This window comes from Acanthopagrus latus, chromosome 20 (genome assembly GCF_904848185.1).
Source record: "Acanthopagrus latus isolate v.2019 chromosome 20, fAcaLat1.1, whole genome shotgun sequence".
Taxonomy (NCBI): domain Eukaryota; kingdom Metazoa; phylum Chordata; class Actinopteri; order Spariformes; family Sparidae; genus Acanthopagrus; species Acanthopagrus latus.
Window position 1 is genome coordinate 12,746,820 of NC_051058.1, and position 27,951 is coordinate 12,774,770.

The 27,951-nt window shown below is 39.4% G+C and overlaps 1 protein-coding gene across 7 annotated transcripts in view; it reads right to left on the reverse strand.

Moving 5' to 3' along the window:
* plce1 (phospholipase C, epsilon 1) overlaps positions 1-27,951 on the reverse strand; it is an 85,998-nt gene that overhangs the window by 20,533 nt on the left and 37,514 nt on the right. For all 7 annotated transcript variants that reach the window (XM_037081063.1, XM_037081060.1, XM_037081062.1 and 4 more), the window contains 16 exons: positions 25,738-25,931; positions 24,084-24,226; positions 12,141-12,295; positions 11,861-12,028; positions 5,987-6,132; positions 5,729-5,876; positions 5,475-5,585; positions 5,251-5,360; positions 4,996-5,112; positions 2,477-2,605; positions 2,255-2,391; positions 1,619-1,725; positions 1,246-1,370; positions 996-1,140; positions 745-897; positions 183-297 (listed from right to left, as the gene is read on the reverse strand). In XM_037081063.1, the coding sequence (XP_036936958.1) occupies positions 183-297; positions 745-897; positions 996-1,140; positions 1,246-1,370; positions 1,619-1,725; positions 2,255-2,391; positions 2,477-2,605; positions 4,996-5,112; positions 5,251-5,360; positions 5,475-5,585; positions 5,729-5,876; positions 5,987-6,132; positions 11,861-12,028; positions 12,141-12,295; positions 24,084-24,226; positions 25,738-25,931 (2,203 nt within the window). The remainder of the gene's footprint in view (positions 1-182; positions 298-744; positions 898-995; positions 1,141-1,245; positions 1,371-1,618; positions 1,726-2,254; positions 2,392-2,476; positions 2,606-4,995; positions 5,113-5,250; positions 5,361-5,474; positions 5,586-5,728; positions 5,877-5,986; positions 6,133-11,860; positions 12,029-12,140; positions 12,296-24,083; positions 24,227-25,737; positions 25,932-27,951) is intronic.

Sequence of the window (27,951 nt, forward strand, 5' to 3'; positions counted from 1 at the left end):
GAATGAAGGTAAATAAAAAAACATACAGATAAGAATAGAATAACAGGACAAAAAATCTGTTAAGACCCTAATGCCCTGTTGAGACTGTTCTGGTCTTCAAATTAGGTTTTGTGCAGTCTTTTTCAGTTAATACCTCACTTTCTTTCGTAAGAATAATTTGTAATAGTGCCATAAAATATCACCTGGATCTTCCTGGTCAATGCTGTCAGACTCCGGTCCATTTCGATAAAATCCCTCCTTACAGCTCCGTGTTTTCCTGGAAACCATCTCGTCATCTGTGGCATCCCCACTGTCTCCCTGTGTTGGGTGTGTAATCATACATGCTAAATGAAGTTAATAGGTGTAACAAGGAGTATCATAATTATCATCCAAACGGTTTTATCATGAGAGAAATGGGCAGAAAACAGGGAGTTCTGTCAGGGGACTCAACATGTTAAGGCGATGGTACAGTGAAAAATCAATGTAAACCTCCAAGTAAACTTTGTTTTTTTCATCTAGATACTGAGGATTTACCTGCTAATTCATTGTTGATAAGAGTCTCGACTATACTTTTCTTCACACTTAATTAGATCCCTGTTAGCTTTCGTTTCTTGTCGTCTGGGGTCTTGACTATCAATATCCCGCAAACAGTACAAATTAAATTTGTGCATATAAGTCAAGTTAAATTAGATCTACTCATAAAACAAACAAAACATTGTTATCATACATCCAAACAGCAATAGTACTACTATATTGTGTACTGACCCTGACAAGGACCTTCTTCTTCTTCTTGGTCTTATCGTTGATGTTTTTCTGGCCGCCAGGTTTTTCCATCCCGCCTGTACCCATGTTCCACCTCCGCCCGCCAAATAGCTCGATGGCATGGGCCAGTGTAGGGCCTTCGTACCTGCCATCCTCCTAACAGAGATAAACAAGCAGACACAGAGGATTAGATGGACGTGGAGGGAGATCTGCAAGAATATCTTGAAACCTTGGTGGGGGAAAAAAAGGTTTACCTGATACAAACTGACATACTGCCTCCTCAGCCACTGCAACCTTTGGTCAGGAAACTTCTTCAATTTTCTGGTTGCATTCACAAGCTCTGACAGGCCCTTATGGAGCATCCGAGCAGTGTGGTTGGGGGCCACGAAGTGCAGGAGTCTAAGGAGATTAGTTAAAATATTCAGTAAACATTGAGGTGTTGTACTGATGTACCAGTACACAATGATATTCAAAGCAGAACGCTGGCCACAACAAGAGACTAACCTGTTGTCGGTGGTACTGAGACCGTAGAGGAGACTGAGACCGTTCTCCTCCACGGTCATCTGGCTCAGCTTGTTTTGCAAACATACAGCATGAACATCCACGCCCTGATGACCCAGGAATACTGCCTGCACATTCAAATAGACAATACAGTTAATACTATGAGTGTAATCTAACTTGTGTCCAGTAAAACTGGTTACTAGTCCTACATTACAATCCTTATATTCTTCCAGTGCACGTTTGAAAATTCTGTGTGCATTTCTGGCATCAATGTTAATCTAAAGAAAAAGCTAAAAATGGATAATTTCTTACTTCAAATACTTTTTTTTAAAATTCAACACTAGATTGAAAGCAAGTAAAGATTTGCACAACAAACCTTCACGACTCCCAGGTCCAGAAGGCCCTCTGCTAGTCCCGCCACTACAGTCTGTCCTAATCCCAGCGGTGGCTCTGTGGGAGAAGCCCCTCCACTCTGAGGCTTACCTGCCATAATTCAACACATTTACAATATGTTTGAAATGCAGTAAAGACACAGGAAATTGAACAGCTTTTTGCACAAATGCACACATTTAAAACCACTTGAAGTTGTGTGTCTTACAAAAAGACATGGTGCTTAGCTACTGTAGATAACCATTGCAATAAAGTTGAAACACAATTATTCTTTAAATAGGTGTCTGTTTTACATTTGTTTAGAGTGTAATAATGAGAGAGGAAACGGGACTTGGCTCCATGAGATATAAACATCTTAAAATATACCAATAAATCTTTATCAGGAGGTCATTCAAGTTCATCTGAACACATTCCCCTCAACAAATCTTACAGTCCCTAAACTACCTTACTGCTCAAAAAATACACAGTAGATAAAATAGAAAAATTATGGGTTATGTCAGCCCCTGGCAACAAGATTGTAAGAGTAACTAGATAAAAAAAAAATGACAAGTGAGTGCTAGCCGAGAAGATGCCCCTGTCTTTAGAATGATTGATTCTTTGAAAGAACACAGTCATTATTTACCCCAGGTGAGTGTGATGTTGTCAGGCTGTAGTCGTAGTAGACAGCGAGCAGTGAGATGGCTGTCCTGGTCATAGTGAATCACTGTAGCCCCCTGCAGCAGAAACTGGTGAACGCCTGGCTGTAGTGACAACACGTACCTAGAAAAAGAACAAATAGAGTGATGTGTTTGTTGCGTTATCTATGTGTGATAATATGTGCATGTTTGTCTTTGTGTTTGTCTACCAGGGAATGAGCTCAGTGCCGTGGCTAAAAGCTTTGTGCGTCTCCTCAGTCCCCTGAAACTCCACTTCTTTCACTACCGGCTCAGACGAAAGGTCGCCCTCTGAATCAGACAGGTCGCCTACCATGAACCTGAAGACGGAGAGAAGATTGGGGAATAAAAGATTTTCTTAAAAAATTAAATTTAGTGTCTGAATTGTAAAGTTTAAGTTTAGTTATTTCCAAAGTGTTCTGCAAATGCATCAGTTTCTACATTTCATTTCAACTACTGCAGCAAAAGCATTGAGATCCAGTCAAAAGTAAGTAATGACCTGCATCTACAATACGAACAACAGTTCCATACTCTAGTGCATCAGTTGAACAAGCAAATAAGCATCATGCATTTGTCATTGCACATTCCTTGTCCACTGAACCAATGTTTTAATATTAATGTTCAAATTCTCGTAACCACTTACAAGACACGGTTTGATTCTGGTGGCGTCCTAAATGATTGTGAACTAGATTGAGAAAAGGAGACAAAGGAGGACGAGAGGAGTGAGGCAAATAAAAGGCAGACAAAGTTTCTCAGAGGGGAAAGGAAAAACAGCAAAAAGAAGAAGGTTCAGGGACAGAGGAAAAGAAATCATAAACCTCTTTGAGTAAGAAAGATAATATTTATCTGCATCCAAGTAGAGACAAATGAACACGGTACCCCTAGCCAAAATTAAACATAGTTGTTATCCTCTGCTCAACCATGAAATAATAACTCAGAGTCAGAGAAAACTGTCTAGGAACACAGTGAAGATATTCCAGGTTTCCTTAATACAAACAAGCTTGAAATGAAATGAGTTCTCAAACAACATTTTTACAACCAAATTCCTGATTCGGCCATTAGCTACCTGCCACCACAAGTGCTGAAAGGTACCAGAGCTCTGTTCCTTCCTGCCCTGACAGGAAACTGAACCTGTTATCTGTTTTCCGTGTGACACAAGGGTTTAGGTGAACATCACCTCATCTCAATAACAATCTGCAAATGTGTTCCTTCACAAAGCCATTATCTGCATCGGTGTTTAAGGAAGACAACATACTGTGCAGTAAGAGTTTGGTAAACATCCAGTTCATCTGGCCCCGGAAATTGTGCTGTGAAAGCAAAATACATACACAAGACACATTGCTAACTAAGGAAACCCATATATCAACCCTATATCATATATTTTTGGTAACAGGTACATTTTAGCATTAAAATATCTAGTCTTTTCTTTATGTAGCAGTTGTCTTTTTTATTCCAAGAGAGCCAGCTGTGATACCATGTCCAAAACCGGCCTCCTAGAAACTGCTAATTGTGCATTTACAAAACTAATTATGAAGCACAAGAATTATGCTTTTATTCTGAAGTGAGTGACCCACCATGCTGATCATATGCCATATTCATACCTCTGATATAAATCTGTATATAACACATCCACTTTCTTTCACTTTGTCTATGAGTCAACAAACAGAAGAGAAAAAGTCAATATTGGAGTCTGTCTTAAAGAGGGTTTCAGCAAAAAAAAAAAAAAAAATAGGTTAAGGGGTTCTAACCATCATACTTAACTGATTTGTTAAGTAACATGGTGTATATAATGATTGATATGCAAACCGAGACTAACTGATATAAACATAAAGAAATAGGCTTCTGTTCTTTTAAACACCAAAAAATATGTGATGTGGCATTCTTCTGATCTTGGATAACCTCACCAGCACTGAAAAGCTCCAGCTATATGTAAGTTCTAGCCTAAGTTAGGGTGCCAAGCCACAATAGAAGCTAAATAACTACTAGTAAGTTTGTAACTAAATCCTCAGCAACTAAAGCTTGTTTCACAATGATAACTCAAAAAAAGAGTGTTAGTGGTTTTGGTGACTGTATGCATTTGCTTTCTAGCTGACTTTGCATCATGGCAGTTGGTAGTAAGATACATTGATTTGAATTAATAAATTAGGTATCTACTAGATTACTGTGAGATGACGTTGTGTGGCAGAAAAACTGCATTTTTACGATAAGTGAAAATAATTTGGCGAAATATTATGATTAACAGCTAATCTTGGGGAATGTCTAACTATTTAGTTGTTACTTTAAGTAAGACAGGATAAGTCAAAACTTATCTCCATTTCATTGTAGTAATATGTTAATCACAACTTAGGTAATTTTGAACTTAAACACAGCTGAAGTAAAAGATAGCTATAAACAAAAAGTGAAAGCAACTACAGTACACGATGTCCCTGTGTTCTAGACTGGTTCACATGCTCTGCGAAATTTGACACTGTGTTATATGTCTCAAAAGCTTGGTCACAACTTGCGCAACAACCCCCACACAGAGAGCATCTTTCAGCTGAATGGGTTCAAGACCCTGCGACAAAAAACACACCCTGCTAAGGTATCTTAAACAAGACACACATTTTTTAAGGAGGTCCAAAGTTCCTGTTTGGTACCTGATGTTGCAAAACAATCTGGGGTGAACAAAAAGCTTATGTATTATGCAAAAAAGGAGAGAAAAAGTACTGACTGATTGCGGCAGCGATCTCTGAAGGAGTTGTTTCTAGACGCAGGGCTTGGGCCAGTAGAAGAGGGACTGGTGGATGCATCATCAGGATCCTCTGCCTCCAAACTACGATTACAAGATCTGAGGAGCGGAAAGAGGACAGTCTAATGCAGGAAGATTTAATAAAAACAAGACGAAAGCAGGATTTGAAGCAGAGAGATTAAGAACAGCTCCATAACCTTCACTTTTTAGTAACTTGTTTTCACAAACGGAATATACCTGATAATCTGGAGGATGTTGCTGACAGTAGCTTCTTTCTCTGGGACATGCAGACCATCTGGGCCGGACCGCAAAATGAAGTTGTGCTGACCGCTGTAGTCAGACACAAACTAGAGAGGGGAGGACAGAGCAAACAAAGCAGGGTGAAATATACCAACAAAATCTGGTCTTATCGGCTTTCAGTTTTAGTTTTGTGAGATTTGTGAATGTTTGTACAAGCATACCTCTATGGAGTCTTCTGTATTATCCAGAGGTGGTTTGAGGCTCATGATGCTTGCTGTCCCATCCAAAGCGTCACTTAGCTCCTTCAGAAAAACTCCACAGAATGGCACAACCTAGGGTGTGAGTAAAACACATCCCAGTGGTCAGATGTGTTAGAAATATTGTGAAATATTAGACTAAAGACACAAATACGTGCCGACTTAAAGACAAAATAGACCACCACCTGACAACATCACAAGAATAAACAGCAACCTACTTTGCATCCTGGGATGTTGAGAGCTCTGGTCACAACCTTCTTGTACTCAGAAGAAGACTCGTGTTGAGCCATAGCATCCTTCAGACTCCTCATGGTCTCGATGTCTGACTGGTCCATAAACTGCCACATCTTCAGCACCTTGCGGGACCTGGACAAAGAACATCTCAGATGTCAGTTGGCAAAACATGATATTTTATGTAAAGTACAGTTTAAATTGTAAGAAGTGAACTGTTTGTGTGTCTGTGTGCGGCTTCAAACCTGAGTCCAGCCAGGAACTCCATGACACCATTGTAATTTCCCATGTTCCAACAGCATTTAGCGACGTGGACCAGATAGGAGAAAACTTCCCTCTTCTCCTCCATGGACCCTGCTGTCAGGATAAGCCACGTCACCCACGAACTCACCTGGCAAAACAGAGTAAAATGTTACTAATAGTTCCAATCACATCAAAGATAACAAACAAAAACTTAATATACTTGAAGGCCTTGCTTCTCCGCCAGAACACAGATTAAAAGATGTATTAGACTTGACCTGGTGAATTTAACTAAAATTAGATTTAACAATCAATCATTCAATAAAAATAAACAGATTTCTGATTAATAGTGCCGAAGCAATACATTATGGTATGCTTGTTGGGCTTATATCATATTTTGCATATCAAATTATTTGTTAAACCAAAAACCCTTTTGTTCCTTTAAGGGTCATTCTAACTAATAGAAATAAAAATCTTAGCAACAACCATGTAATACAGTATACTGTGAAACTGTGAAATCATTGTGAACTTGTGAAGATCATTATATACCATGAAATCTCATATTGTTGTAACTCTAATTAATGAAGGCTGACCTAATGTAACAAGCCACAAGGTGACTTGCAAGTGTGTTAGTGTGTTACTAAAAGGTGGTTACTGGGTGTGTTTAAACCCAGTGAACAGGATACAGAGCAAAGAGACGGTCAGCTGGAGCTCTTTATTGTGTGTCGCCTGACCCCGAGATTCCACTTAGGTGTCCACTGCGTTACAGCTCCGATCCAGTTTTGCTCCTCCGTCCGGCAACCTCCACCAGTTGCATTTTGAGTCCGCCACGGCACAGTACGGTTGACAGCTGGAGTCACGAGACTGAAGAGTTGCAGCGATAATCACATAATCACTCGCAACCGCAGTTATAGGTATGTGTTACAAAAACAACAACACAAAGTGTTCCTGACAGAAGGATTAGTAGAAGAGCCTGTGTTTATCTCTTATTTGAGATTTGTGTGCTGGTGTCAACACAGAGCGTTTTACTTAATAAGTGACTGGAAGTTATATTGTTGCTTTGATGCGTGAATTCCTGTCTGCTCGGTGCTAAATTCAGCTGAATTGCTGCGTCGTGCTCCGGCATCCGCCAGAAATAGCAATCCTGCGTATTTGTGCTGGAGGGCTCTGGACTGCCAGAGTTGGGACGGAGCAGATACGCAGCGCACCGGACCTGGTGGAAGTTAACACATAGACTAAAGTGAAACAGCTCTGCTGGCGTGGTGGAGACGGATGCAGTGGACATGTATCTGGTGGAATCTAGGGGTTACTTGCGCCCATGCCGTCACTTCAAAATTTTGGTATGGCAAGCTGTGTCTAAAGTGGTAATGTATGCACAGGACCATGCCAGCTGGCCACACACAGACATGCACAAGAAAGCATGCGATCAGATATATGTCAGCTGCAGTCTGTCTTTGCATACTGACTGCCCTCTAGCACACCCAAAAGACACGATGGAAGGGACTGATATGTATCAGGGTCAGCTTCCTTTTACATTCTCTCTGAATGACTGACACGCACACACACACACAGACACATAAACACTACAGGAAAAGATCAGATTTCAATCTGGCTGCTTCTTGCTTTTGCTGCCATAGTGTCTCTATACGTAAGGACCTCATGAATGTATTCACACACATAAAAGCACACAGACACACACTCAAACACCCTAACTCTCTTGCAGGCAGTAGAAACATCCCCCTGGTCCAGATATCTATTACTGGGTTATGTAAGGACCTGTAAAGCCCACCACAGTCTGACTTCACATGAACTAAATAAAGCCGCACACACAAGCACTCTCATGCGCACGCACTCTTAAAAACATGTAACAAAACACTCAGTTTCACTGGGAGAGTTTTTGTTGTTTTGAGGTTCTGATAAAACGCTGGTAAAATGTTATTTTTCCAAGCAATGTGACTTCTTACCTTTGATGGATTCATTTACATAAAACAATACACATGTACTCAAACACACTACATACACTTGGCATGAGACCATGGACTTACATATCACCCTGAGGCACTCATACACAATTTAACACACAGTATATACAGACATCTTAGATATGAGCTTAAGCATACACAGAACTTACTTCATAAACATATAATCTACGGACTTATTTGTCAGGCTCTAAAAAGCTGGTTGTCGTAATTTCAAACTCACTTATGTTAGCAGAGTTATGGTTTGTTAAGTCTCACATTTTCTCCCTGTTCAATATGAGTGAAAGCACACCAGTGATTATGCATTCCTGTGTGATAGAGGCATTGGCATGAAGAGGCGTGGGGGCTGGGAAGGTTACTGTAAAAATGTAATCCATCCCAGACAGTTACAGTAACTGGCTCCTCCAAACTGTTCTCACTGATGTAACGCCTTAATTTGCTGAAACTCCAGGAAACACAAACAGAAAAGTTGAAGTTGTGCCAGTTTTCTTTCAAATCCAACAAAGTTTTAGTGTGCAGTTGAGTGGAAGTAAAGTATAATTGAGTTTCAAAGCTCATCTGGAGCTTTCTATCATATAACATCATCTTCACAAGCAGTTTACCTTACTTTGACGTCTGAATTTCCAATTTTTCTGAGCACTTGAAATGTTCCATCTGACCTACTGTTTTGTCAACTGTTGTTTCTAAAGTCAAGAATGAACTTTGAACCTCAGCTTTTAAGTCAACATGGATGACATGTGAACACCTCCTGCTATAATAAACCTGTAAGCTTTATTTTCTTAGAATTAGTATTATGTGGCTCTATATTCCAGTAGCAATTAACAGCAATCTTCCTGTTCTGGTACCTACACCAGCAATGGCAGCTACCAATTCCAGAGCTCCCAGTGACAGCTTTACTATCAAACAAGTGATGAAAAAATGCCTGGAGAATAGAAAGAGGCAAAGAGAGCTGCCTCAAAAAAGAAAAAAAGAAAAATGAGTTGTGCAAGTGTGGGGATGCAGAGGGGACAGAGGGGACTGCAAACTGCAAAGCCAACGGGAAGGCCAGGGAATGCTATAACATCTTAAAATTAATGCTATAATCTATGTTTTTGCCCTTAAACTACAGCAAATATGGAGAGCATCTTGCCAGGTGTGATGATGCAACAAGATGCTCTTCCATATTTGCTGTATTACCACCACTAACCAGGTGACTTAAATACGATCTTGAACAAATTACAATTTGCACCTGATCAGATAATTGATTAAAGAATAGTAAAGTATGAAAAGCATATTATTTATCTTGCAGGTTGAGGATTCAGTGTTAAATACCAAGGAACTCAGTCTGGGTCTAGTCAAATTGCCAAAAGGAAAACTATAATCAGCTATTCTCTATATATAAATATATATATATTAAAATACAAAATGCATTCATTGTCCATCACCATTCAATTGTAACTGTACAACCTCATCCTGGTGTCAGAAATTCTTGTCTATCTTGTCAGTATCCAAGGCTGGCAAGGATGCAGCGCCCTGCTCTCTTATGCTTCAGTTGTGCAGAAGCTTATGCTAAGATGAACTGTATATGACAGACAAACAACTCTGCTGCACTATTGTCTCTTATCTTTAACTATCCCTGCCCTGTGTCGGATGTGCACACCTTGCATGAAAATCCACTATTAGTCACTTCTACTCAGCAGCGAGGGTTGAGTTACAGTCACCATCTGACCTACTCTGATGGTCTGCGGAGTGGCTCTTTGAATGGCCCCACATCAAGGCATTGTAGAGAGTTGGCATCTCTTCTGATATTCCAGATAACTAAAGTGTGTGCATGAGAGATAATAGATAGGATATGAAGACTATATATAGAGAGCGAGTAATGGCAGAAAAGAGCAAACAGGATACAAGGACAGGCAGGAGTTGTGCAAAAAGTTCCCTCAAACAACAGCCTCCCTTACACACATAGCACAGGTGTTATTAGTGGCAGCTTGACAACAATTCAAACACACACAACCCTAACCGCAGCTAGGTACAATGATCCCCTCTTTGATGTTTGGGGACGTGTCTGTCTGTCTGTCTGTCTGTCCATCCGTCCGTCTGTCTGTCTCCACCTGTGCAAGTGTTATTAGTTGAACCATGAGGGTCAGTTTCTCCTTGATACATGAATTACATAACCAAGGTTGACAGAGAACTATTACAAACCTGGCGCATGAGGACATACTGTACTCGCCTTGTCAAAGCTAAACACTCCGGACAGACACAGAGGGGCCCAAACTGCCTCTGACGTTTCTTTTGCCGTGCTATCTTTTTAAAACTGCATAATCTTTCACTCCCATACATGTCTGTCAAGTGTGAGTAAAAAAATCAGACCCCACAATTATTAATGTTATGTAATATAACATCTCAAAAATGTGGTTTCAGGGCAGTGTTGTTAAGTCTTACCTTCGACCAGATATTGCCAACGTATTGGTCACTTATAACTTACGTCTAGTTTCTAGAATACAGTCTTTGGAAAGAAAGAAAAAAAAAACACTCTTTGTAATGTATTTCCACATAATAACTAGAGGTGGAAATTCACTTCCTATTCAGAGGGCAATGATGCAATCATAAAACAATTACAGATGCACCTCGCAACATCAAAAGTTTTGATGTCCCTATAATGTTCAATTTTCTTTGCTCATACTCAGCTATCCTGACCGAAACTCAAGAGGTAGCGTTTAGAACGTACAACCACTAGTAGTTACTTTAACAATTTTGAAATGTTCATCTGACAACAAAACACGGTCTGACAACTAATAATCCCTATCGTATCTCCCATGAAAAAGGCATAGTGCTCAAACCTTTGGAAATGACACTGTTCACAATCACTTAGGAAATTCCCAGGAAAACATATCAAAACCATGGTTTACAGTCAAAGCAAACAGGAATTCATCTCATCTTCTGGGAGCATCATGATATGAAGCCAATTCAGGGCTTCATCAGTGTCTTCACAGGGAGGATCACTGTTGTCATTTGACTCCATTTTGCCCATATATGGCTACAACACACATTTGGGAGACTATTTTTGTGTGTGTCTCTCCTGCTGACTTAAATGAAAACCAGCTGATGTGAGAGGCATGCAACCTAAAGATGACATCATCGTTTCCAATCACTCTCTCCCTCTCTCATGTTCTTTTTCTCGGCAGCACAGCGTTGTGATTGTTTATTCGCGAAGTCACTCACCAGAAAAGACGCAAGGTTTAGCCAACTTACACCGCTGTCAGTGTGTGAGCTTGTGTACACAATGTGCGTTTCAATCATGAGCTGATAAATTGGTAAGACTTGCACGGCAAATACAACAAGGCAAAGCCCTCTGAAGGAAAACACAATTACAGCTCTGCTATGCTTTTCAAACCTTTCACATTCATGTCAAATCGCTATGCACACATTTTTTTACTGTCTCCGGTGATGTCATCAAAGGGAGGTCACTATAGGCCACTCAACACAGTCATCAAATCACAGAGAGGCACCGTTTTATATCAATATTTTCACAATATATGAAATTGCCCTCTTTCAACATGAATAACATCTTAATATGGTCTAGTCCACATAGTTTGCTGATTGGTACCACTTCTCAAGTGATGTCATCCAGACTAAAATCATGTAGTAAAAACTAATCCTGAGAGTGAGATGAGATATATGGTAGACTGACCGTGCAAGGTTACAACGATGTATCACAGCCCTTAAAGCTGAGATGAGCCTACAGATTTCAAAAGGTCACACCACAACGAGCGTGGGTAGGGGGATGTTGTTGAAGTAGAGATGAAACAATCAGCTGAGTAATTGATCCTCTATTTTAAAAGGATGAATAAACAAATGGAACAAAAGATGGATAACCCCAAACATAAACAACATAACATTTTTTATGAGAAGACTCCTCACCTCATTGAATCTTGCCACCAGGTCCTCCACAGCGTTACTTTGCTGAGCACTCTGGGTAGGTATGGTGGGCACTGAGAGCGAGGCCTTGAGGTTTGGGTGGCGTTTGGTTTGACACTCGGGACTGCCGAGGTCTCGAGTAAGGAAACAGAGGTAGTCCAGGGGAAAAACCTGCACACAGGTATAGATATATTTTTGCTAAGAAACCCTCACTAGCATGCTAACAAAGTAAAATAAAAATTCTTGATATTTTGACCCAGATACATGTGTGTGTTCATCTTACCCGTTGGTAGAGCTGCTGCTCTTGCTCAGTGAGGATACAGGCGATCTCCTCGGGGAACTGAACAAGGTGGCGCACCTCTGCCAGCTCCTTACTGATCCCGCTGACACTGGGAGGAAGAGAGCTGCTGCTGGTCATGCTGTTAGCCAGCTGGCGCTCTGGATGAACAGATAAAGAGGAGCAGGGGAGACAGAAGAAGATAGAGATCAGGAATTTTATTACCTACTTTTTGTACATGCCGAGAGAGCGATGAAGTGAAAGTCTCAAGTACACACAGACTGCTGTTGCTTATACAAGTAAAGAAATGAAGGAAGATCAGAGAGATGTTTTATCTACTCTGAAGTTCAACTTTCTCCATAAAAGTTTTAAGCCTCATAAAACATGCTTCTCTTTTTCAGGATTAACCCAAATGTCTCAAGTCTTCTAAACCATCAGCCACTGCATACCATTCACTCTCCACCAGCCAAGAGAAGTCTGCACACTTCACCCTCTACGAGTAAACAACATTGATCACCTGCCAGTTCCTGTGTTTGGATTTCAGTCAGGTCCATTAGTCTGTCTGTTTACACACATAAGCACATACACATATGCAAACCTGTCCTCATCTCTACTAACAAAGGACTAATGGACAGTTCCTACACTGGTGCTGGAGCTGCCAGGTAGACATACTGTACATTGTCAGGATGAATGCCACATAAACTCACAGTCTCTTTCTGATGCTGGAGCTTTTCCAGGAAACATTTAAGGAACTCTTTCAGAAACTTCACCTGCAGTTTGATCACAAAAATGTAACCCTTGAAGTTACCGTGATGTAGTCTGTTCAAAATAAGTCATTTCTTCTGAGGCAGGGAGTATCAAGGGAGTATCAAGAGTTTCCAGAGCTGATTATTGCTGAATGGTCAAATCAAAGCTTTGGCATAGCTCCTTGATATTGTACAAAACAAGTGAGATATACCACATTTACAGTACCATGCCATAATGACAAGGAAATATATAGAATGGATAGAAGACCAGTAATTAAACAGAGTCTTTCTGGTCCTTGAGAAACCTACCTGCACCCGTCCCTCAACCACACACATACAAAACAGTGTATGGTTACACATATGCCGACACACACTTAAAGGCTGTCCTTGGCAACCCCTGAGATGTACAACAGGTAGCCATGGCAACAGCAGTGACTGCTGCAGAAAAAAATTGCTTATTTACACAGTTTGATTTGTAGATCCGGCCACACAGCTTCTGTAATGAACTCTCAACGTGTGTGTGTGTGTGTACACGTGTGTGTGTACACGTGTGTGTGTGTGTGTGTGTGTGTGTGTGTGTGTGTGTGTGTGTGTGTGTGTGTGTGTGTGTGTGTGTGTGTGTGTGTGTGTGTGTGCATGCGTGTGTCATAGGCTGTCTATGCATAAGACACAGGCTAAATACGGAGAGCATGGGGGGATCAAAAGTAATAGGCTTGTAGCAGTGGAGATGAACGGAGACAAGATGAGTTCTTCACACGGAAGAGAAAAAAGATAGAGAGAGAAACAGAGACAAAAATGAGAGCAGGAGAGAGATGGAGAGAGGTGAGAGGAGAGAGCAAAGCTATGATAGAGAGGAAGGAAGGGATAAGAAGAATAAGTGGAAAGTTGGTAGTTTACACTATGCAGCAGGTGTGTCCCATTCATCACAGTTAGAGAGACAGAATAATCCTTTAAATGTCCGACGGAGACACACTAGAGGTTATGAATGATGTTTCACCTACAGTCCAGACCTGGAACACATTTTTCTTGAAACATTTGCGTTAAATGAAACAGAATGAAAACAAGTCAGAGAAGAAAAATGCGTTTTCGAGAGCCCGAACACATGGAGTATATGGCCCGTAAAGAATGGAGGAAAATGATTACAGAGCAAATATGTTATGCTTAAATACTACACCTCCTCGACATGGCAGTTTACAGTTGAAACTTGTGAAACAATCACACTGTAGCCTACTTATCATGTACTTATACACGATTTTAATTTGTATTGAAAGATTTGTTCGCTCCTCGCTTCCTATAAAATAGCCTAGTTATGTAAAACTGACTTCAAGTAGAAACAACGTTACTTAAACTGGTGTTAAAATTATCATTTTGTGGTTATAGCATCAGCAATCTCTCAAGTGTATGAGAAATATTTCCTTATCTCTAACCCTGTTTATACATGCTGAGCCTCTGAAGTGGAAATGGAGACAGACTCAAATCAGTGATATGAATTTCATGACCATGCAGAGGCCTGTATCATTCATTTATTCATCCTTTAAACTGGGAAACATGCATTTAAACATGCAGACAGAGCTGTCAGACAAAGCTGTCAGGCAAAGCAGTGACAAAAAGGTTTTAAGAGATTATAAATTAAGATGAAAAGGAAATGCATGAATACAGAATACTAAGAACCTTAAAATGTAGGTTGAGATATGCAGTATGTGCTTATAAACCTCTGTCTAGTGTCAAGGTCCTGAGTCCAAAATTAGAATCATCAGATTAAAAAAAAATGTGTTAGAAAAAATGATTTCAACAATTCAGTGTTTTTTATCATGTCATCTTAACCCTGATTTCTGCCTGCAGAGCTTCACACAAACTGGACAATATCAGTAATGAGGACAGAAAGCTGTGATAAATAAACACTGGTACTGAAGATTGGATGGAACGAGATCTTGGATTCCAGTGATGTGATAAGTGTATCTAATATAATCTGATCTGGAACCCATGACCTGATACAAATCATAAACACTAGCTTGAGAAACACTGATATAAATACAGTGTAATGATATCGCAGTACTATGTCCCTCTGATTTTTATGCATGGGTTTAATCATCTGTAATGCATCATGAATACAAATACCCTGTGGCTGTGAATGTGTGTGTGTGTGTGTGTGTAATGGATCCTTTTCTAAATGCAGTGGTGGATGGAGTAGATTGACTGAACATCCTTTTGAACCATTTTCATGACATTTCTCTTTTAAGAAATAGCATAACTTTTAGAGAGACAGGAAATGTGAATCAGTTTCTGTTACCTACTGGGGACCTGTTCTGGCATAAACACTAACCGTGTCAGGAAGAGTAGTACTCATGGGGACCAAAGATTGGTTGCAAGACGGCAAAATATGATTTGTGAGGTGCTGATTATGTTTCGGGGTAACGTATGAATTAAGGGTTAGGCAAAAATTGGTTAGGGCTAGGGTGAGGGTAATGGTTTGAGTTCAACAATATATACTGTATGAATGGAAATCAATGTTAAGTACATTAATAACAGCCTTTCAGTATTCAAATTTAACTAGGGATGTAAACATTAAATTCTCCTAAGCTAAGCTGTAAGGTTGGCTAGCCCAAGTAGCTTATTGAGCCAGCCTCTTGACCATGAGTAGAACACGGTTCTTTTGCACTTTTGTGATACAGATGCCATGTGTAGTTCCATAGAAAGAAAATAGATAATGCTCACAACAAGGTCTGTGGATTTTCTTGTGTAACGACTGATTCCTGGAAAAAAACATTTGCTTTGAGTTCTTCTAATGCATTCTATTGTCTCTTTGAGTGCCACAAGCCGAGTCCCATCTAGTTCCATTATATTATGTGTATTATCTGGAGCTGATATATTTGCATCAATCCAATTTGTAGAATCACAGTGAAGTTGAGATAATTGCAAATATCTATATAATACAGCGGAAAACATTGATCTGATTCAATCCTTGAGATTTGTTTTGCCACATTTGCCACACTACTTTAATAGCAGCAGTAATGTTACTTTAGCCAGCATCACCACTTTATCCATAATGATACATATCATTTTCATATATAGTAGCAAGTATAAGAAAATAACACCGAATCACAACGTAATGACTCTTAGTCAGTAAGATACAGGGTCTTTAAACACGGCTTTGACATTGGGTTTGTTTACTGAGTACATCACAATGTGTTCTCAATCAAAGGAGAGGAACCTCGAACATGGACCCTGCCATCTTTCTCTGTCAGCCAAGCGTTTATGCACACAGATACATCACTGTTCTCACAAGCACGTTCAGAGCTGACGACAACTTCCCCACTGGAGTATGTAGGGCACTTGGACAGGTGCAGCACAAACAGCCCGAACAACCCCCACAAACAACTGACTAAGACAGAGTACAAATTAGCCTTTTGAACCTATAAATATTATTTTAAAACCATTCCTATGCAAAACATTAATAATCTTATTTATCTTAAACTTATTTATCAAACTGCAACATCAGCAAGTTTCTCTTTAGACAACAGCTTAAAAAAAGTTCCTTGCTTTGATTATATTTGGCATGAATAGCTTGCGTTAAATCACAGAATAACATCTGGTACAAGGAAGGTCATGTACACACTTGCGCAAATCAAAATCAACAAGTAGCAGTAAACAAACCAACACATACACAGCAGCGAACATAAACACAAAAATAAATAGTGTGAGGAGGCAAATATACAGACACAAAGCAACAGAAGAAGAAATAAACATTGATCTGTATGACTGCTGACAACACTGAGTTATCACAGGGAGTTTCCCCTCTTGGATCAGATATGCATACATGGACCCACGTGCAGACATAAATACAACATTTAAGGTTCATCCGACCTTTCTTTATTAGTAGGGAGGACTACGACAAAAACCAGGAAGAAGATAAGAAGTTTGCACTGATAATACAAAAGGCTCCTTGTTATGAAACCAGACACAAATTTACTGTCCAGCATCAAACATGTTATGTAATTGAATCACGCCAAAGTACATTTGGAGATTTAAAGATTTTTAAAGACACATAGTCAAAAATGTTTGCTTAACACTTCTGTCTTCATGTGAGAGGCATCAGTTCAAACTATACTGTCAATGAGGCTTCATTCAATCCGCAAAAAAGAAACCAAAGGACTTCAGTGTCGCTGTGTAACTTCTTAGTGACTTGATACAAAACAGATGGAACACATGGCTCATTTTTGGTTGTTGGGTTTTTAACCGTAAGGTGTATTACTCTATCCTCAGAGTCTAAACATATCCATAGCCATGTGTGACATTCACTCTTAGGGTCAATTCAATGTGAAGTTGCCCAGACACCTTCTGACAGGTTTCTGGTATGAAGCGCACAGTGTATGAAGGGCACAGCGCACAATACTTCCTCACGCACATTCTTCAGACTGCTGTATCATCCATCTCAAATTTAAAGCAGCTACAAGGGACTTTTATTTTTGTTGATTCAGGCGACCCCTGTGGACTAAAGCGGCATCAGCAGTAAGATTAATAGCAGTATTATTTTGATGATGAAACATAGTAAACTTTGTTTTAGTGATGTTCATACACCAAGGTTAGCCTACATGTAGCCCACAGCTAACAGAGTTGGCTGCTTGTTAAAAGTGAAGCAAAATTTATTAGTAATCCCCATAATGTTGTGCTTTTCTGTGGAGACCAACTTGCTGACAAGCATTGAAAAACTATTACTACAAATAACCAGTCTTCTTTCTGATGGTCTTGTGTGCCTACATATGTCATATTCATATACTGAAGAGGCATCAGTATCAAATTGAGACTCATTCATAACCAGTTACAAACTCCTGATAGACATTTAAATTTCATTACAATGCCAGTGCCCACTGTGGTTTATATTGGTTACAAGCAATTTGCAGTGAGTTTAAAGTTAATAAAATACTGCGTTTCAGTGTACACAATATACAGTACAGGAGGCAAAAGTAAGGAAACAAATCTGAAGGCAAAGGAGAGCATGCTGGTCCAGTTGACCCTTACATAAAAAAACGCTTGAGTCACACTCTGTGAGGTGTGTGCTTATTTGCCAGTAAACAAAGAAACAAATATGAAAACACAGAATTAAAGAGGATACAAGTGCCACATTAAGTAATTATCTATATATCCTATCCTATATCCCATTAAAGACACAAGTCCTGCCGAGACAAATAAGGCATACACTCAAATTGTTAATCTGTATTTGTTGCTGATTTAGATGTGAATCGACTTAATTGACACAGGATTCTGAAGATTTTAAAGGACTAATTGAAACTAATTGTAAGTAACTTAGCAGGAAACGATTATCTACATCATGATAAAACCAAATCTGATTTTTATCTTGTTACATGTGTAACATTTGCTGAGGACATTTTTTGCTACCATAGTCAGATTTCCTGATTACCATGGAAACAACCTGTTCAAGTACTTCTTTATAATGAAATCATTCACCTTGATTTCTCAAATGCATAACAGCTAAGTGTTGACCACACTAGGAGACACACCTAACAACATATAAAGATTTACATTTAAAGAGAAACAAAAATAAATGTACAGAACACACACATCCAGACAGACTTATCAGGTGTACCTCTCATTCACTGAAAAGCAGGAGCCATACTGTAACTCACATTTCTTCTACTCACTGATCAGCTTGTAGTCCATTCTGTGCGAGTGCTTCATGGTTGCTAGATACAGCTGGCCACTCTGCTTCCACACTGACAGTTCAGTGCCAGAGTGACCGAGGTACACTTGTACACATTTGAGTCCACTCTCTCCTGCAGCTGCTCCCCCCACCCCCACCCCCTCTCTCTCTCTCCCTCCCTCTTGCTCTCTCTTTCTCTTTCTCTCTGCTCTATGTCTCTCTCCCTGACTCCATTACTAACTTAAACTCACTCCAGCTGTATCCACACCGTATCTTCGTCTTTTGCTCCTTTTTCCCCCCTCACCTGGCATCTCTCCTGTTCCTTATCAGCAGACAGTTCTTGCTCTCTGTCTTTACTAGATTCACTATTTCTTTCTTTCTCTCTGTCTCCCAGCCACCCTCCACTGACACCATACATAGTTCACAGCCTTGTGCTAGAGATAGAATAGCCAGCCAGACCCACTACATGAACACACACAGTCATAATTCACACACTCATATAGGCAGACTATAGAAACCTGTTATTAAAGATAGCAGTATCATGCAACAAGTAAAGCCAGAGTGAATGTGCTGATTGTTACTCAGGTGAATACTTCTCAGTGCCTCTTTACCAACTTTGCTCAGCTTTGATTCATTGCTGAGACAATATGTCAACAATAAGCCATACACAACATGTGAGGATTAAAACAATGCATGTTGAATGTCTTTCAGTTTTAGACTTTTGGGTTCAACATAACAAGCTTTTTTTGTTTGACACTTCAGGCTTCAGAAAACAATATTAATTTTATCCACTCGACATTACATCTGAAATATAATTAACAGATGAAGAAATACTGGAAATAATTGTTAGTCGAAAACCAGGGCTATAATAAATAATACAAAATAAAAGTATGTTGAATGAAGCAATTTGCCCTTTCTGTTTGTTACTCAATACAGAGGAGACATTTGAGAGGGAAATTACATTTTCAGCTTGAATCCTCTCCAGTATGACTGGTCCGTCTGTTGTTGTGGAATGTAACATTTCCTATGAGCTAATTTAAAAACAGCTCGCAGGGTTGTTCAACTGTTATCTTGGTCAAAATATTATCTTCGCTTTTACCAAGAGAGTATATGAGTACAATATATCTTGATTTTTTTCTTCTGATAATTCTCAAGCGGAAAAACAATGTCATAATCCGGTCTATAAAGGTTCAGTATTTTTAGAAATTATGGCCATGTAAACAATATGTGCTCTTGAAATCCTTGAGACTTCCCCTCAACTATGATTCCCCACCACATTTGCTGTCAATGGGTCTTAAATGCTGGCAAGCAACACAATGTACAGTGATGAAAGGAAGAGAGAAAAAGAAAGAAGGAAGGAAAAAAAGAAAGAAACACAAGTAGTGAGCTGGAGGGATGGCAGCCTATTACGGACCTACCTACTTCCTTTTTGGCATTACAGTAAACTGTGCGATAAAGAAAAGGAGGTCAAGAAAAGCACTTAAACCACTCCCATTTATGGTTCACATGAATACGGCTAAATCCCAGTGGTCTCCAGTAGAGTTTGTCTTTGCGCTTAAATAACTGCAACTGTGTATACTTTGACAGTGAGTGAGGGGACAGGAAATGAAGACACACAGATTTTAAGAATGACATGACAAATCTGTGGCATAACTTTATCATTACTATGCAATTTATTATTCTGTGCCATTTTAATCATTTTGCATTTGTTGATGTTATTGCCATGCCCTCAGCTGTGACCTGTGTTTGAGCTTCAGTCGGTAATGATAATTGTATCATTAATAACAGTAAGATGGTAATGTTATCATTTCTTGCAAAATGTGTATTGTAATTGTGACAAATTAATAAATACTGTAAAAGAATAAATACATATACAGATGGAAAGACATATGCAGGTACAAACAGAATCACACAATCACAAACAATAAAATGTTCATGTCCATTCAAAACATACATTTCCACTCATTTTAGCTTGTTATGCTTTGGTGAAAATTGCTGCCGTCAAGCCTCAAACATCAACAGAATTTAAGATGACATGGAGTGGGCGGGCATCAGATTTCAAACATTTAACAAAGACAAGTCCCATGACACAAAAACAACTGTTTCCAATGATTGACATATTAAGCAGTCATTTATGGCCTCTCTCTTTATCCAACACACAGGCACACACACCACCTTGACCTCACCCTTGTACTACCCAGTTGGCATTTTTTTCCAAAACCAGTATTTGTGTTCATCTTGACTGCTACTAAAACAGAATGATTGCTATGCTAGAGAAAGCCATAAGTCATTCAAACACATCAGAGGAACCAGCAAAATGCCTTCATATCATTACAGTGGATGTGGCATGCTGAGAAGGTGTAGGAAAACATTCCACCTCTCACCACTCACATTAAAACTCTAAGAATACACCGAGGCTGGCCAAGCGATTATCTTGGTAATCCTTAAAAGCATTTGGGCCAGAGCCACTGATCGACTTTGCTGAGTCGTGCTTCCAGCTCCAGTTTTGCTGCCATCAAAGATCAATACCTTATTAGGACAGGATGGAATAGCAATAGGAATAATATACACAAGCACACAGCATTCATCAATTAAAGAAAAAATAGAGACATCCATACCTGATAGTTTTGACTGAATATGTCATAATGATGAGAAAACAAACTCATACTTTATAAACGCAGATCTTTTAGATAAGGTTGCAAAAATATTACAAAGAATATAAAGCATTTGTCTAACATAGCATGCACTCTTGCAATTTACTGCTGGTATAGATCCACGTATTATTCACTACTAGGACTTGTATACAGCACAAATTCATCTGAACTTTTACCTGTGACATGCAATTGCCAGCATTGACACAGATGCAATGCAACTAACAGCTATATAGGATATACAACAACAGAAAAGCACAACATAAGAATAGTAGATTAGAGCGATGTCAGTAAGAATATTGTTCATATATATTGTATTTTTTTCATTTGCAAGACAGGTGCATTTTCACTTCACGAGGAGAATGAAAGCAAACAGAATAGAGAAGAGAAACTGAACAATACACAAACGCTTTTCTATAGGTGGCTCCACAAAGATGACCCTCACCAGAGAAGACCAAAAAAAGCCTTTGATTTCCAGAGGACCACGTCAGCACATACAATATGTTTCTAAAGCTCCAGGTATATTATCAAACCCAGTCAGTTTTGTGTGACAATTCATATGTTGTTGTGGATGAAAACAGATCCTAAAGTAGATGATAGGGTTTATTCAGCAGGCACGAGAAACATCCTGGATGCAAGGTTGCACATTTAATAAACTGACACAAGCTGTCTGTTCATGGTGAAAAAGCACATTATATAAGTGCTGGCAAGTTTTAGGGGTTCAGTGTTCTGCTACATTAAATAAAAAAAACATTTTCATATAAATCTAAAAAGTGCAAGTAAGACTAAGGAGTAAAGCTTTATTACAAATGCATGAGGGAATAAGAGCAGGTTGTTCTGTTGAAACACTGAAGAGAGGAACAACACCTTAAAAGGCAAGAAAGCAATAACTACACTAACACTTTCCAAATTTGAAACTTAAGTCAGACCTTCTCCAAGCTTCGGGATAATGAAATGTCTTTTATGACATCTGATTTTTAACACTAACATCAGTGCCTTTTGAAGACTGTAGCTCTAACTTAAAATGGTATTTGAAGTCAGTTGGAGCTGATGTTTTTCCTTAAATCAGCACCTCTTGAATCCAAACTTTATAAAAACAGCATTATTGTGTCTGTTGACACATGCTGCTTAGTACACTAAATGTCAAGTTGTTTAAATGGCACAGGCACACAGGTGGTTTCCCTGTGTGTGAAAGGCACAAGATGACTGTTGGATCAGAAGCAGACAACTTTTGGTCTGAGTCTTCAAAGGTAATACTCATGCGCAATACCTGGGTTGCTAGTTAGAGACAGAAAAAGTTGGAACTCTCATGCTCTGTGTGTGTGTGTGTGTGTGTGTGTGTGTGTGTGTGTGTGTGTGTGTGACTGAGTGCGCACGCGTATGCCAGTGAAATCCTACTCCTGCCAAGACCTCTAAGCTGCTATGTGTGCGAGTGTCTGCCTCTATTTTGTTTCCTGCAACACCCATTAGAACAAAACACAGTGTCATGTTTAAGATATGTGCTGTGCTCAGTGTGTGTGTGTGTGTATGTGTGTGTGTTTTGTGTCTCTGAAAGCTTGCCTGACAAAAAAATTAAAGTTTTGTTTTTAACTAATGACTTATAATAAATCCTATCACAAAGTTTCTCTGTGTGTTTTTTTTTTTCCTGTGTGTGTCTATGTGCGTGCGTGTCTCCTTGATCTTACCAGAGACAGCCTGTCCCCTGGCCTATCGCCAATGGAAATTAATGTCAGGATCAGCTTACATTTAAGTCATACGTAACATCATTGTAGAGAGGGTGGATGGACAGTTACCAGCTGAGCAACTGACCGACAGTCCGACTGATGAAGTCATGTGGGGAGTAAAAGAGAGATGCTAAGAGGTGACATAATAAATGCATGATGAGAATTTGTTTGGTCTCATTAAGGAAATATGTATTACATGAAATTGTTAATGTCTGTCTCCTGGCATTTCAAGGATAGAGCTAGCTCCCTTTTCTGTATCTGTTCTTATGTGTTTATTAAATTTGATATGTGATATTTATAAGTGATATTTGCAACAAAAGTAGATTTTTTGAGTCTCATTCTTAACTTATCAAGTACTGATGCTTTGGGGTGGCGACCATCCTGACCTTCCATCCCAAAGAGGTGGGAATGAGACTTGAGAACTGTACTTGTCTTAAAAATACATCTTTTAAATGTCAAAATTCATCCAAGAAAAGGTAAGAAAAAAATAAAAAGACAGAAGGAAGTAAAGAAAAGTAGGCATACATATCTGTATATCCAACTGTTAGTTGTGTAAAAACACCCAAATAAATAGATTATATCGATCTATCACTCCTGAGCTTTTCAGACAAACAGCGCAAGCTTGTTTGAAGTGCAGATATAACCTGGTGTGTTTGCATCTGTGTTGTGTGAACCCTGTGATGTCGGCGGGTGGGGGTTATTATTCTTCCTCTGTGTCTTAAACCACTTCAGTATTGTGAGTGGATGGTGTGTCTAAATTGAAGAATGGAGTTGAGAGAGAGAGGGAGAGGGGGAAAGAGAGAGAGAGAACAAGTGGGAAGAGAGAGAAAGGAGAGCAGAGGAAATAAAAGGAAAAGTAAAAGGGAAAGGGCAACCGCTGGGATCAAGTACAGTCGTGTTCCTACCGACCCATAACCCACTGCGGATAAGGAACCATGTGGGAACAGAGCGTGAGGAAGAACAAGAGTGGAGCAGCAGACCACAGGGGAATAGTGAGAACCTTTTCTTCTCAGAATCAAACAGAGACAGGCTGTCTGCCCTATGTTCCTGCTTCACTTGTCATCCAATTTAATGCTCCTTCTGTTATTGTATGTGTTGTCATTTCAAATTCACAAGTTTGGCTCAATTCAAAGGAGAAAATAAACAACACCTTTTCTATATGCGCTCACCTTTCAGCACAGCGTGGCAGTTGGGGCCCGGGGGCAAAGGGTAAGGTAAAGCTGAGCGGGCACCGAGAGCAGCTGTGGCCTCGAGTAGAGCTCCGGTCAGCAGGGAACACACTGATGTCCTCTGGGCACAAGCACGATAAAACCTAGAAAAGGTGGATATGAGAGAGAAAAAACATTGTAAAGTTTAGCAGTGATTCTAATCTGACCATTTATCGTCATGTGTGTGTTTATATAAAGTGTTTGTCTGCCTTTTCTGTCATGGTAATAGGCAGAAACAGCTGGCTATCTAATTGTCTATCCAGTTTTAAGTATCTACTTGAGGCCATGCATTTATAAAATGCAACATGATAGCTTTACGCTGGCTTTTGGTGTTGGCACAGTACAAAGACAACTGGATCACTTTCTGTTTTCCCTCAAGTGCAGCAACTAGCAACAACACATGCTAACACATGAGTTTTTGATTAATTTCTTATTTAATCTATAATAGTGAAAGCAGATATAAATGATGCCTAACTGTACTGTTCTTGGAAGAGTGTGCAGACAAACTAGCACAATGAAATCAAAATTTTAGGGATCCAATCTAAACACTGATGTGTATAGCTATTACATATATTTATTCCACAGTGATATGCTAACGATAAAGCAATGTAGTAATGTATCAATTGCCAGTTTATGTAAGTCACTGTAGATAAGAGATTCGATTTAGATGATTTGCAAGTCTGTGGCCAACACTCAAATTCAGAAAACAAAGCTTAATTTTCATAATTAATGCATCTAGTATAAATTAACAATGCAAAACATAGCCACCCATTCAAAGCCTTGGCCAGAACTGCAGCTAATCATTTTGTCCATCATTTGTAAATTATTTTCTCCATTATTCACATTATTCACAATCAGACTTGGTGAATAACTGCATACATGTAACATGATCACACAATTAGAATACAATAAAAGGGTAAATGTATTCCAGCAAAATTAGTAAAGACAAAATAGACAAAACTATGTAATCAGATTACAGATGCATTCAGAAAAGAAGGGGATTACTTTTTCAAAATAAAGAATGATATGCTAGTCTGTAACCATGCACATGTTCACATCAAGAGACTCACACAAAAACAAGTAAAATACATGAGAATGTTTCCTTACAGAACACACAATCATTATCACGATTTGATAAAGGTAATTCTATGGAGATTTGATTTCTCTTGTCTTTATTTGCATACATTTGGCACTGAGGTCATCCAGAAGCATTGGAAAGTAATCTAGTTACATTACAAATGATGTGATATTTAAGACTACATTACTGACTACAGACCATAATTAACCATGCAAGTAACCCTCCCAACGCTGCACGCAATTATTCGATGAATGTTTTGGTACAAACAGTCTGAAATGAAATTTGATCAGTTTATTATCCACGGTTTATTGAGTGTATCTCTTTAGTGTGTTTTTTCAATCGGTTCTATTTACAACCTACCATGCAATGAACACACATTTCATGCTCTAAAAGTTACAGTACCACCTACCTTTCCTTAATTTTCAAACATGTTTATCTGTCAATAAATAAATAAGACATTTACAGCATCACCGGAACAAAAATTTCACATGATGGATTAAAAGGGCCGCAAAAAAAAAAAAATATATGGCTACAAACCTTGGTGGATGAGATGGATGACAACACCAGAGATTAAGGCGGGGGGTCTGGTCAGGTCTGGCTGGACTGGCAGTGACCGTGTGTGATGGCCAGCGAGGCTTCCTGAGACACACACATCCAGGGCAACACAGAAGGAGCTTTTTGCCAGGATGAATCAGGTTTAGTTCCTCTCTGTTCCGCACATAGCTGGCGACCTGATGAGGAAGACATCAACAAATGTGTAAATTACTTACAAAATGCTGCAGATGCTATTAAGCTGTTAAATAAAAGTTGCATTTACATCAATAATGCTGTCCCCAGATCACACTTGATCAGCCTTAAAGTATGTATTCAGAAAATAATTATAAAGAAAAAGCTCCCAGGCTAAATCCATTTAATCCGGAGCCGTTTTTCACCTTTGAGACTGTTAGATAACATTTGAATCGGAGGTTATTGTCATCGACTCCACTGCTGTGGTCATTATCGGAAGCAATTTCCTCTTGACAAAGAGCGTAAAGAAGGAATTAAATACCACAGTGGCATATAGCAGATATAAAGAAAGGTGGGAAATGAGACCCGGAGGGAAAAGCATCAGAGACAGACAGATACGCAAGTATACTGAGAGAGGGAATAATGGGGAATTCTATTAAAAAAAGGAGTTCAAGGTTGAGAAAGAAAGAGGAGACTTCAATGTGGAGTTTTAAACATTTTGACCTTAAAGAAAGGCCTCCTCCTCTTTCCTCTTCACACTCTTTTCTCGGAATAAAATCCATCCAACGTTCGAGGAAACACTTATCCAAGACGATTGACTTTTTCCTTTGTCCTCGTGTGAACCCAAAGACGAGCTCTTCTGGCACAAATTTCAGAGAAGAGCCATTACGGCAACATTTTGTGGCACTGTTGGTGGGCACTTCAGCAGGGATGGATGTTGGAAAATTGGACAAAATCAATACTGGTGACAGAGTGACGGATGAATATAATGCGATTTTAATGAGAAAGTAAGACTCGGGTGTAATTGTCAGCAACAGTGTCCATCTGCACCGCTTCATAATACTGCCAGGAAGGAGGTACATAGCGGCCATCAGCCCGACTTACGGTGTAGTTTCTCACATAAATACATGTGCATCCGTCTTGTTTGTATTAAGTGGTGTTTGACAGTGGCATAATGGGCAGACACACAGACACACAAACACACATACGTAAATGGGCAGCTATTTGTCTCAGTGGGATGGGTTTCCTGCATGGGGAGTAGGCCAAGCTGTTGTCAGATTTGGGCCATCCCGTAGGGAAAGAAGACATACCAGCCTGCACGTTTAGAAGGGCAGAGAGTGGAGGTGAGGCGCATGGAGAGAAAGGGTGAGACAGGGGAAAACAAACACACACACCAGCACACTCCTCTGCTGACCTGCATTCCAGTAACAAGCTAATTACGGAACATCGAACATTATGAAATTTAAAAATAAATGTCCACTGAACAGACATAAAGTCTGCTTCATTAACAGTGCACTTTTCCTCATTTAATACGGAGCCCAAAGAAAAACCATAGACTTGGCCTGAGTCACACATAGCCCTCATGCCTTTATTGTTTATCTACAGTTAGATTGGCAGGTTTTCAGTTAATTAAGGCTGGAATTTCTCCTTTTGCCGTTACCGATAAACAATTAGAACCCAAAGGATTCTGGACTGGTAAGGTTTGTATGCTATTTGACACTGTTTGACTGTTTTACTTCTGAGTATCAAAGCAACAGAGATATTAAAGGACATTAGTGAGTAGCTGCAAACAGCCCTTGGCAACAGCTGATATGGATTCAGTATTTGTGTATAGACCATTTCAACACTATGCCTGTACCAACCAATACAATATTTTGTTATTATAGTCCTCAAGTAAGTAGTCTGTCCCTTGACGAATCGTCCTGCTAATTAGGGTTTTTTTTTTTTTTTTAGCTCTTCAGGAAAGAAATGATTAAAATGTTGACTTATTATCATTAGTCAGTGGTTTATTACTCCCATTTGGCTTCATTTTTTGCCTTTATCTATTGTTATCCATATTTAACTTGTATTTTTTCAAAAGGTACAGTATGTAAGAAATTGGCCATGTGCCTAATTCAGACTGGAAAAAAACCGAGGACAGCATTTCATCAGAGTAACCGGGTTAGCACATGTAATAGCTGATTAGCATGCTTACTTCAGTAAATATATTTCTGCAACACAAAGCATAGATCTCATAACATCAAA